The 12975-nt window shown below is 45.3% G+C and overlaps 1 protein-coding gene across 1 annotated transcript; it reads left to right on the forward strand.

The window, feature by feature from the left end:
• The first annotated feature begins 5193 nt into the window (after positions 1-5193).
• On the forward strand, positions 5194-12884 carry LOC130406441 (porphobilinogen deaminase-like). Its single transcript, XM_056612023.1, has 14 exons — positions 5194-5393; positions 6666-6719; positions 7507-7579; positions 7687-7736; positions 7895-7950; positions 8288-8365; positions 8590-8667; positions 8990-9065; positions 9374-9487; positions 9792-9830; positions 9934-10053; positions 10305-10358; positions 11001-11087; positions 11412-12884. Exons 1-14 carry the CDS (start codon positions 5379-5381, stop codon positions 11595-11597), a joined length of 1080 nt encoding a protein of 359 aa, XP_056467998.1. The 5' UTR covers positions 5194-5378; the 3' UTR covers positions 11598-12884.
• Positions 12885-12975: the final 91 nt, after the last annotated feature.

Here is a 12975-nt window from a genome sequence, read left to right on the forward strand (position 1 = left end):
AGTCCATCCATTTAGCGTTTAATTCATAACGACAGACAGGTCGAGTCCATCCATAAAGCGTTTGATAACAACTGACAGGTCTAATCATCCATAGAGTTTAATTTATAACGACAGACAGGTCTAGTTCATCCATATAGCGTTTAAAGGTCCCATGGCATGAAAATTTCACTTTGAGGTTTTCTAACATGAGTTCCCCTAGCCTGCCTATGGTCCCCTAGTAGCTAGAAATGGCGTTAGGTGTAAAACGAGCAATAGCTATCCTGCTCTGCCTTTGAAAAAACAAAGCTCATACAAATTTGGAATTTGTCCCTGTATGTCCTCATACGGGGACATGTTACCTCCCCTTTCTCTGCTTTGCCCAATGAACTACGACCGTGCGAGCGCCACATGTGTGTGTGTGTGTGTGTGTGTGTGTGTGTGTGTGTGTGTGAATACACACACTGTAACGCAGGGTTCTCTGATGTCTCTGGTATTTCCACAACGAGACTCGCGGTGGGGGTCATCTCAGCCATGGTTGAGAAGGAATTGGGGGGAAAGGAACTTTGGCATTGACTCCTCCTCAGGCGGGAGACAATTGCGGTCAACAAAACAGGCAACAATCCCTTTCTCCTCCATGTCGCGGTTCAGTCTACTTCAGATTGATGTGGTAGTGGAAGAACCAGAGACGTCAGAGAACCCGACGCAGTCGTTTGAGATTCATAATATCGTCTGGAGGCGCACACAGCCTTTGGCCGTGATAATATATATTATATGATAAAGATATCTATGTGTGATATGATATTATTTAGATAGAGAGCTCCAGGACTCCCGCCGGAGCACCCGGAGTGTTCTAGAATATTTACAGAACACGGCCAAAAGCTGTGTGTGCCTCGCCATTTTGATGCATCCACTATAAACACAAGCGCATGGTACCGTGGCCGCAAGCTGCTCAGGGCCACACCCCCACCCTCCTACCCTCCACATTGACTTGCCTCAAAAAAACAGCAAGTTTGTGGAAAGCTCATTGTGGGACTGGCTCGCAGTGGCTGTAATTCTGCACCAAGGCTGAATTTCTTGAACGTATTCAAATACTGTATTAAGGGCCCACACTAACACCTATATATAAGCATCCATAATTTAGCATGCCATGGGACCTTTAATTAATAATGACAGACAGGTCTAGTCCATCCATATAGCGTTTAAGTTAATAACCACAGACAGGTCTAGTCGATCCATATAGCGTTTGTTTTATAACAACAGACAGGTCGAGCTCACCCATAGCGTTTAATTAATAACGAAAAAAAGGTCTAGTCCATCCATATAGCATTTAAGTTTATAACGACAGACAGGTCTAGGCCATCCAGTATTTGATTCATAACGACATATAGGTCTAATCATCGATATAGCGTTTCATTTATGATGACAGACAGGTCTAGTCCATCCTATAGCGTTTGATTGATAACCGGCTACCAGGTGCTTGTCGACAAGCGCCTGGTGGCTAGGTTTGATACAGAGCCCCGAACAAACGACGTGGCACTCCCCCCCCGCCCCCCTCTCCGTCCTGCAGGTGGTGCAGGTGGTGGGCCAGGTGGTGCTGCAGGTGGTGGGTTAGCACTGAAGGTCAGGGGTCTCGACTGACCAGGCCCGACGGAAGAAGCTGGCTCTGGGGACGTGGAACATCACCTCACTGTGGGGAAAGGAACCGGAGCTTGTGAGGGAGGTGGAGCGCTACCAATTAGATCTTGTGGGGCTTACCTCTACGCACAGTCTCAACTCTGGTAACGTACCCCTGGATAGGAGTTGGACTCTATTCTTCTCCGGAGATGCCCAGGGCCGCCGGGTGGGAGTGGGGATACTCATAAATCCCCAGCTGAGGGCCGCGGTGTTGGAGTTTACCCCGGTAGACGAGAGGGTCGTGTCCCTACGCCTAAGGGTGGTGGGAGGGAAAACTCTGACTGTTGTTTGTGTGTATGCACAGAACAGCAGTTCAGAGTACTCAGCCTTCTTGGAGACCTTGAATGGAGTTATGAATGGGGCTCCAGTACGGGACTCCGTAGTTCTGCTGGGAGATTTCAACGCCCACGTGAGCAACGATGGAGACACCTGGAGAGGCATGGTGGGGAGGAATGGCCTCCCTGATCTAAACCAGAGCGGTTGTCTGTTGTTAGACATCCATGGATCCATGGATCCATGGATTGTCTATCACAAACACCATGTAAAAAAAAAAGAAGGATGCTCATAAGTGTACCTGGTACCAGAGTACCCTAGGCCAAAGATTAATGATCGATTTCGTGATCATGTCATCCAATCTGAGGACGCATGTTTTGGACCCTCGGGTGAAGAGAGGGGCGGAACTGTCAACCAACCACCATCTGGTGGTGAGTTGGATCAGGGAACGGGGGAAGACTATGGACAGACCTGGTAAGCCCAAATGGGTAGTGCGGGTGTATTGGGATCGTCTGGAGGAGGCCCCCGTCCTACCGATCTTCAACTCACACCTCTGGCGGAGCTTTTCTGGTATCCCTGTGGAGGTTGGGGGCATTGAGCTGGAGTTGGCGGAGTCCAAAACCTCCATTGCTGAAGCTGCAGCGGGGAGCTGTGGTCAGAGAAGCCGTCAGACTGAAGAAGGAGGCCTTGAAGACTCCTGAGGCAGTTGCAGGGTACCGACAGGCTCGAAAGGCTGCAGCCGCTGCCGTGTCAGACGCTATGCAGCAGTTGTTGGAGAAGTTCGGAGATGGTGAAGGACTTTCGGTCGGCACCAAAGTGTTTCTGGAAGACCATCCGGCACTGGAGGGGGAAACGGGGAACCATCCAAGCTTTGTACAGAAAGGATGGGACTCTGTTGACCTCAACTGAGGAGGTAGTCAAACGGTGGAAGGAACAATCTGAGGAACTCCTGAATCCGACTTACACGCCTTCTATGATGGAAGCATAGCTTGTGGTTGATGGTGGTTCGTCATTATGGATCTTGAAGAGGCGTATCCCCGGGTCCCCCGGGAGAAACTCCTCAGAACCATTCAATCTCTGTATTCCCAAAGCGAGAGCTGTGTCCGCGTTCACGACAGCAAGTCAGTTTCGTTCCTTGTGGGTGTTGGCCTCCGCCAGGGCTGCGCTTTGTCACCAATGCTGTTTGTGATATTCATTGACAGGATATCTAGGCATAGTCGTAGTGGGGAGGGGTTGTGTTCGGTGGTCTGAGGATCTCATCACTGCTGATGAGATGATGTGGTCCTGATGGCATCATTGGCCTGTGACCTTAAGCACACTCTGGATCGGCTAGCAGCCCGGATGAGGCTGGGATGAGGACCAGCATCGCGAAATCTGAGGCCCTGACTCTTAGCAGGAAACCGGTGGATGGCCTACTCTGGGTAGGAATGGAGTCCTTAGCCCAAGTGAAGGAGTTCTAGTACCTTGGGGTCTTGTTTGCAAGTGAGGGTAGGATGGAGCGTGTTATTGGCCGGAGAATTGGAGTAGCGGGGGCGGTATTGCGTTTGCTTTACCACACCTTTGTGACGAAAAGAGAGCTGAGCCGCAAGGCAAAGCTCTCGATCTACTTGTCGATCTTCGTTCCTATCCTCACCTATGGCCATGAGGGATGGTTGATGACCGAAAGGATAAGATTGTGGATACAAGCGGCCGAGATGGGTTTTCTCAGGAGGGTGGCTGGTGTCTCCCTTAGGGAAAAGGTGAGAAGCTCAGCCATCCATAAGGAACTCAGATTAGAGCGCTGCTCCTCTGCTAAGAAAGGAGACAGTTGAGGTGGTTCAGGCATCTGGTAAGGGGCGCCTCCCTTGGGAGGTGTTCCAGGCACGATCAGTGGGGAAGAGACCTCAGGGAAGATCCAGGAATAGGTGGAGAGATTATATCTCAACACTGGCCTGGGAACGCCTCGGGATCCCCCTGTCAGAGTTGGTCAATGTGGCCCGGAAAAGGGAAGTCTGGGGCCCCTTGCTTGAGCTGCTGCCCCAACGACCCGATCCCGGATAAGCGGATGACGATAAGGATGAGACAGATCTAGTCCATCCATAGAGCGTTTAGGTTTATAATGACAGACAGGTCTAGTCCATCCATATAGCATTTGATTTATAACGACAGACAGATGTAATTATCCATATAGCGTTTAATTTATAACAAAAGACAGGTCTAATCATCCATATAGCGTTTAATTTATAACGAAAGACAGGTCAAATCATCCATATCACGTTTAAGTTTATAACAACAGACAGGGCTAGTCATCAATATATAAAAAAGATATAGAGTGAGTGACTTTTTATCGGTATACTCAATACAGATGACTGGAATAATAACCGCTCTTAGATGGGTTGTAGATACTAAACCTCTTAGATCAGTTATATGTACTGATTCTATATATGTACTAGTTTTATAACAGATAATTCAATACGTGCAGATTTTGTAACAGAGGTAAAGGATCTTCTTTTAAATATTATAAGCCTTGGATTAGTTATTCAGTTCTGTTAGATTCCAGCCCACTTTGGAATCTATGGGAATGAAATTGCTGATAAATTAGCTAAAAAAGCACTTGAATTAGACCAAATTAGACCATCAGACCATCAGACCATCATAGAAGGTGATGCTATATCATTAATTAAATCAGAGGTTATGTTAAGGTGGCAAGATGAATGGGAGTCAGATAGTTCAGCCAGATACTACCATAGGAACCAGAGCCGTGTTGGTGGGGAAATTATCACCTCAAAGGGGCTAAACAGACATGCAGACAAGAAGTTATAATAACAAGGTTGAGATTAGGTCATACTGGACTTAGTTCCACTCTACCAATAGGTCAAAGTAATGGTGTATGCTCTGAGCGCAAAGTTGTAGAGGATGTTAATCATGTTTTATTTAAATTTAAATTAAAGAAATTTGACCAGCACAGGCAGAAATGGAAAGATGAAGAAAATGACATTCACAATATTTTACAGGAGCAAGGAATGGAGGGACAAAGAAGCAGGTATTTTGTTATGTATTTTAATGGTACTGAACTAATTAGAATAATTTAACCTTATATATATTTTTTTTAATTATTATTATTATTATTATTATTATTATTCATTTATTTATTTTGTTTTGTTTTGTTTGTTTGTATGTTTTTTCTCTGAATTTACTTTTATGATAAAGTATCATTTGCGTCCTTGTTACACACTCCTGCGTAGTAGTCCGGTAGGCGGCGGTATATAGTGAAAAGCTATGATCCCCATTAAACAGAAGAAGAACAGGAAGTGACGCCAAGCCGGCCGATGACGTCTGGGGTCAGCCTTCACTCAATGGCAAAGTTTACAGTCCGGACGTTGGGACCCTTTCCAAGAGCCTAGCGGAGTCCAACTGGTTCTGTATCGAAGAAGACGAGCGGTTACAACAGCACTCAGTGGTACCAGGACGAAATGTCGGCTCCAGAGGTAGGAAGTTACTGAGGTGATCCGGTGGTTTCTGCCGTGAACCACATTCCGCTCACGCTTCTTCTGTCTGGTGCAGGGCCGTGATTGGCTGTTTGCCCTGTCCGTCTCTGCGTACTGCTCTGCTGTTGGCTAATTTGACTAACTCAGGGTTGTCCTCTCCGAGTCCTGACAGAACAACTACTGTATATTCTAGAACGTTTTGAATGTACAGAATGAAATAAACAATGATTAAACATAAATACATGTGAAAACATTTCTATAGACGACAAAGAGAAATCTGTGGACAATGCATTTAAACCTTTGGAGGTTAATGTTTTTAACATCCCCATATTGTATACAAACGTAGCCTATATTTCTCTCTAATGGTCTCTGAAGACCTGCTTTTCTTTGATATAATCTAACTTTACTTTTCTTTGATAGCAATGAACGTTTCTTTTCTTTTATAGTATCTAACGTTTATTTTCTTTAATAGTATCTAACGTTAGTCCCTTAATGTACTCTCTAATTGTCAGACTCACTGAAGACCAGATCAATAAGGATATAGTATAGCCACTTGGTCAATATGTGTTCACAGATCCGTTGAGTTAAACGAGAGCCCAGCCGGTTATAGTTGATCATTTAAAATTATGCTTTCTTTGAATAAGGGTTATCTGCATTTCTCACTGCATTGTTTGCTACTGTAGAGCCTCTTGCTGGTTTAACGCCGATTCACCGGCCCACATGGACCCAACTTAAATAAATGCTCAATACATTCAATAAAGCCTTCTTTACCAAAGAAAAGGAAGATGAGCATTACAGAGAGGGGGATGAGGAGCAGATAGAGACACCACACCTCGTAGGCCAACCAACGGCCCTCCCTAGCGACCCCTCCCTGCCTTTTCCAACTGACTTCACTAATCCACACACTTATCTTTGGACACCAGATAAGTTGTAGAGGAGGTGCTGAAGGAGACTACTGTTTAACGGTCTTTGTGCTGTATGAGCTCAGCCCTGTACAGTACAACCCGGCCTTCTACCAGAACCTAGCTAGACATCCCTCAGGACAGTGCTCAGAGATCTTAAAGACCTAATATGGATCAAGGACCTTACAAGACCATCAGGGTGAGGGGGTTTGGTTTGTTCTTCTTCAAATGAAGGGGACAAGGGGTTAGAGGTTTGAGAATAATTACGGTTTTGTTGCTCTGTTGTACAAAGACCAGAACCAGTGACGGATGTCAGGCTGAATGATGGAAAAGGCTTTTGAATGACTGATTTGATCATTTTTCCCTGCAGGATGTCAGTGGTAAAGTTAGCCGAGTCATTCGGATTGGAACCCGCAAAAGCCAGGTACAGTACATGAATGTTAATGTTTTTGACAGAAAAATGTTTTTTTCTATCTTTTAATGAATTCATTCTTAAGTTCCCCCTATTTCAGTTAAAACCTGTTTGGTCTCTGATGTTTGAACAAGGCCCACAGTCTGGCCTGCTCGTTTGAAGGACCACTCCATTCTTTGATCCAATGTGTCCGTTGCAAGTGACGTTTTATCTGCGGTCATTGTCTATCGCTGAAGATACAGCAGGCAGACCCCTCCATAGCACAGAGATAGCCCGGTTACGTTGACCTTCCCAGATAATCGCCCTACTGATTGGGTGGTTGTAGGGCTTAGGGCTGAATGATTTGGGCAAATAATCAAATTGCGATTATTTCGACCAATATTGCGATTTAGAATGCAATTTTTGTTTTTAAAGTTCCTTATGTACTGTATAATTCACTAAACAGGCAATAAATCATTCTTTAGTATGACCAGCACAACATTCGAAGCAGTCAACATATAAACATAAAATAGTACAAATAAAATAGTTATTATTTAACTATTTATTTAACTAATTAACTATTGAATTGTAAAATAAATGTACAAATCCTACTGATCTCCAGTCAGTATCAGTAACAACCCCCCCATAGGTAAAAAAGGTAGAATACGATTTGCAAATTGCATTCTATTACATTAAGATGTCGTTTTGAATTTGATTAATCGTCCAGCCCTAATGTCTATTAATTTGCAACGACGGTGTGGCTATTTTGTGGTTCATATTTTCTAATAATAGAGTTAATGGTTGTATTCTTTCTCACCAGCTTGCCCGTATCCAGACAGACAGCATTGCAGCAAAATTGAAGGAGCTGTATCCCGAAGTGACTTTAGAAATAAGTAAGGAGGATTTCCGCTTGTTCACTTCCTTGTCTAACCAGCTGTCGTAATGTTACGCCACTTGGGTCCCATTCAAGGATCCTAAATGTGCTTCCCTGTTCTTTCAGTTGGCATGACCACGACAGGAGACAAAATCCTTGACACCGCTTTATCTAAGGTGAGCCCGATGCTGATATCTCGATATATAACTGAAAAAGGCAGGCAATTTCAACGAAGATACACATATAATATGTGTCTATAATTACACATCGGAAATGTTAGTGTTTTCCATGCTTTACACGATCCTAAAAAGCCCATTTCTTCTTTCAAACTAAGATCGGGGAGAAGAGTCTGTTCACCAAAGAGTTGGAGACTGCCTTGGAGAAGAACGAGTAAGTGTGTGTGTGTGTGTGTGTGTGTGTGTGTGTGTGTGTGTGTGTGTGTGTGTGTGTGTGTGTGTGTGTGTGTGTGTGTGTGTGTGTGTGTGTGTGTGTGTGTGTGTGTGTGTGTATATATGGAGATTTAGAGGGCAAAGCTTGGATGTTCCCCAGAACATTGTAATGCTGTAGCCTGCTTGATCAAAGAAACCAGAGAAGGCCTCTATTATGACCTAGTATGGGGAGTCTCCACTGCCCTGTTCTCTAGACGTCCACTAGCTCAAAGGAACCAGAGAATGCCTCCATTATGACATAGTATGTTGAGTCTCCACTACTCTGTCCTGTCCTACAGAGTGGACCTGGTCGTTCACTCACTGAAGGACCTCCCCACCACTCTGCCACCAGGGTTCACCATTGGGGCTATACTTAAGTAAGTCTGATGCACACAACCGGATGTAGGTAAATTAAACAAGTGTCTATATTATAAAAGGAAGGATTTTTCATCAATAAAATGTGTGTCTGCGTGTGTTGTTCCATAGAACAGAGATGATTACAATCCGTGATTTAAAAGTGATTTCTAGTTTCACTAGAGCTATTGCAGTATCCTGGCAGCTCTGATTTGATTATTTATCGTTGAATTGTCGCCTTTCTCAGACGAGAGAACCCCCATGATGCAGTGGTCCTTCACCCCCAGAACGCTGGCCAGACCCTCGCCACGCTACCCCAAAACAGGTCAGTCTTATGGCCCCTTTCTGTTGGCCCTCTCTGCCCATTGTGCCCAGTCCAAGTCCATGGCGCGTAGATTTGCATTTCCAGTACAAGTTAAAGAGGACGGTGTTGTGTCAAGTCCTGCCAGAGATGGAGCATCTCATGAAACCCCAACGACATCAGAAGTCTACCTGCGGGCATTACTGAAAAAGAGGCCTGAGTCCCCCCCCCTCTGCTTTCTGAACTGTGTTATTGTAAAAGTCGATTTGGTAAAGAGCGTCTGCTGAAGGACTCAATAAATAGTGAGACATGTATGAGATGTTCACACGTCTGTTTGTTTCCACAGCGTGATCGGCACCAGTTCTCTCCGGCGGGCGGCTCAGCTGAAGAAGAGATTTCCCCACCTAGACTTCAAAGATATCGTATCCTCTCTGTCCCTAGACCCTGCACTCATGGAATGTTCCACACAGGGATGCATATTTCCATGAAGCTATTAGCTTTTTCTAATGTGTTATTTTGTCCCTGAACTGGCGTGATAACGTGTGACGTGATAAAAACAAAAACATTCAGATTGGTAAAATCTCTTTATTTCTTTAAAGTAAACCTGGTACTTTAAGATGGGAAGCTAGGCATCAGAATCAGGCCGTACCCATTGATGTAGATTGTGGTTTTCCCGGGAATTCTTCCCAGCACTGTTAATTTTTCCTAAGCATCAATTGCCCCTCTCCAGCGAGGGAACCTGAACACTCGGCTCAAGAAGCTGGACGACAAGGAGGATTACTCGGCCATCATCTTGGCCGCAGCGGGCCTGAAGCGGATGGGCTGGGATAGTCGCATCAGCCAGGTACTGTTGATCACGTTTCCGTAGCAACGCTGGACATGAAGGGATGTTGAACCTTTTACACGACGCGTCAATCGATTTCCGTAACAATACATGTGGGAGGTTAATTTTGGGTATGCCAATGTTACATTTTGACTAATTAATTTCCTGCAAGACGCAGATTAAGTTTATAAATAGCTGAAATACATTTCCTAGTTTGGGATGCATATACTCTTATCTTAGCAACCTAAAACCTATATCATTATTGATGCTATCACTAGTTCCATGTATTCCTTTTAATTCACTTGATCTTAATTTCTTCCCGTAGATCCTGGAACCAGAGGACTGTATGTATGCTGTTGGACAGGTGTGTAGCTCTGTGTGTCTGCTGTAGGACAGATGTGTAGCTTTGTGTGTGTGTAGTTCTGTGTGTGTAGAACAGGTGTGTAGCTCTGCCTTCTGGTCCTCAGGGCGCGCTAGCTGTGGAGGTCCGAGCGAGGGACACGGAGATCCTGGAAATGGTGTCTGTACTCCACCACAAGGACACCGTGTTACGCTGCATCGCCGAGAGGGCCTTCCTCAGGACACTGGTGCGACACACACACACAGTCACACAGTCACACACACACAGTCACACACACACAGTCACACACACACAGTCACACACACAAACACACAGTCACACACACAGTCACACACACACACAGTCACACACACACAGTCACACACACACAGTCACAATTCAGTAGTGTAGATGCAGACTTCATGTCCCACACGCTCAAGCAGCAACTTTCAGACTTAGGTCCACTCCAGCGTGCTTAAAGGTGTGTTGTGTTCACAGGAGGGCGGGTGCAGCGTTCCGGTGGCTGTGCACTCTGAGCTGAAGGACTCTCAGGTAAACACACCGACACATGCACACACATACCGAGCCTCTAGCACACATAGAGGCCGGGCATTGGAATGACTCGGGGAAAAATCTGTAAATCTGTAGCAATGCATTACTTTATATAGTTCTAAGTGACTTTAAGAAGCTCTTAAAATCAAAGCAGCTTTAAAGTGAAGCAGTTGTGCAGAGTTAACCCTAAACCTAACCCAGTGTGTCTCTGGTTGTCCAGGGTTAAGGCTGGTTTATACTACACCGTAATGTGCTGTACGTAGACACGGAGAGCCCTCTCCGTCATTGGAGACCCTCTCCGTAGCTCTACGTGCGCATCCAATATTTTTTAACTATCCGTCGACGCAACTGAGACGGACATAGACGGCAAGGGCTGTGATTGGTCCTCTAACAACAATAATTTCCGAAATCACTTTTCCCAGTCTCACTTTGCACCTTATTTACTTTGTTCCTTGTTTAATTTGCACATTAAGAAACAATAAATCACCAAATACGATTTTAAAAGCTTTGGACGTTTATTTTCAACACTATTTACATGGTTAGTAGTGAGCATATAAGAATGATCGGCGAATTGCATTGGATTACGGAGTCGGAGTAGTATACTTTGGCCTTTACCCTAACCCAATGTCTCTGGTTGTGCAGCTCTACCTGACCGGGGCGGTGTACAGCCTGGACGGCTCCGACAGCCTGAAGGAGACCATGCAGGCCACCCTCTCTGCTGTGAATACGGTCAGCACCCTGAGATCTCTACATCCTCCACATATTCTCATTACATCTCACTTGGTACACTGGAGGCATTGAAGCCCTTCTTTCTATTTTAAAAGCCTTCAGACATAAGGTCCAATTTCTCAACACCTTTTATCTGCCAGTGTATGCATTTTTAATCTTTGACAACTGCAGACAAAGTTTTCAAAATTCATAAGAAACCCAGTTCATATCAGGCAGAATATAAGGTCACAACGCCTCTTGATACTCAACACGTGAGGTGCTGTCCACGTAGAGCAGGGTCTGGGGAGACGTTGTCCTGTAAGCCGATGACTTCTCGTCCTCTAGGGTGCGGAGCGGGTGGAGGAGCGGGTGGACGAGCAGGTGCAGCGCGTGGGGGTCACGGCGGCCAAGATCTGGGGCCCGGACCAGGACAGCGCCGAGCGGCTGGGCAGCGGGCTGGCCGAGCTGCTGATCAGCAGAGGGGCCCGGGAGATCCTGGCCGTGGCCCGGCAGCTGAACGACGCCAGATAGACCCGCGTCCTCCACAGCAGCATTCAGTGACTCCTTCATGCTGCCTCTTCTCCCCTGTGCCTTAAGTGCCAGTTAGACGTGGTCTTTGTAAATGTCAATGTAGAGGCCAGATGTGGCCGTCCAATAGTACTATAAATATATACTATAACCTTTATTTATAGTTATAGTACTATATACTATAACCCGCCCCCTGATCTCAGGGACCGAGCCCTGGGGGTGTAGCTGGAGGACCAAGCTAGCCATCACCCCCCCTGCCACTCTGACACAGAGTGCTCTAGAGTTTAGATGACATCTTAATTGGAATTCAACTTAATTTCATGCCCAAGTAAAGACATATTTGTGTGGAAGATGCCTTTCTTTATGTGAAGAAGTAAGAGAACGAGTCTTTCGAATGAACCAGCCTTTATCACCGAGGTGTAACAGTTGTAGCTCAGTGAGTTAGTGATGGGCCTGTGAGCATGGCCATCACTCAAGTGATGTTCACCTGTGTTGGCCCCGACCATAACGCTTCTGGGACCAAGCTAATTTTAACGTGCCAAAGAGGACTATGTTTTTTTGATTGTAATTCAAATTGCACGTCTGCTAAGCTATTAGTCAGTGATGGTTAAAGCATACATATGTGTACTTGGACCGTCCCACCTGTAAAGGTGGTTCTTTCTAAAGAAGGCAGGGATGGACACAGTCGAGGGGCCGCCAACCTCAACCTCAAATTAGACCTTTTGTTTTTATTCAAATACTTTCTTTGAACACTTAAACTCAACTCAGTTAAGTTATATGTTCCGTTTTCAGCTGTTTACATCCTGTACTTATTGTAACATCTTTTACCAAGAGATCACCGCAGCATAATCAATGTGACCTTTACATCCGAGTTCAAGTCGTCCCTTTAAGTCGCTAAATGCGATATACAGCTGTGGGTACTTGCTAGGTTGTACTCTGTAGAATTAGGTACTCTGAAGAAGGGTGTGCAACTGTGCATGCTATTTGTTTGGTTTTAATCATGCCTTACTGTTCATAGGATTAAGCTCTGAACATGAAGCATGGGCTACTTTTTATGTTTTCTTTTATGCCTTAAATTTACTTGTAGGCTAATACATTTCTTTATGTATTTAGAATCCCATAATTCCAGTTAATGAAATTCAAATCACTTATTTTTCTGAACTGCTGTCAAACATGGTCCAATAAATAACTACTGAATGATTCCATGGTTTGTGTTGTTATTGGATGGTACGGGGGCTGGACCCAGGGAGGAGGGCATATTGTTTAATGAGGACCATTCAAGACCGTGTCCAGGGTCTTTGTACAACCAGGTCGGCCTAGTGTTGTGAGGCCTTCATCTGATCGGAGGTCCTCTCAGCTTCCTCTCCTGGCTCCGCTGGAC

Source organism: Gadus chalcogrammus, chromosome 16 (assembly GCF_026213295.1).
Source record: "Gadus chalcogrammus isolate NIFS_2021 chromosome 16, NIFS_Gcha_1.0, whole genome shotgun sequence".
In the NCBI taxonomy this organism is placed as follows: domain Eukaryota; kingdom Metazoa; phylum Chordata; class Actinopteri; order Gadiformes; family Gadidae; genus Gadus; species Gadus chalcogrammus.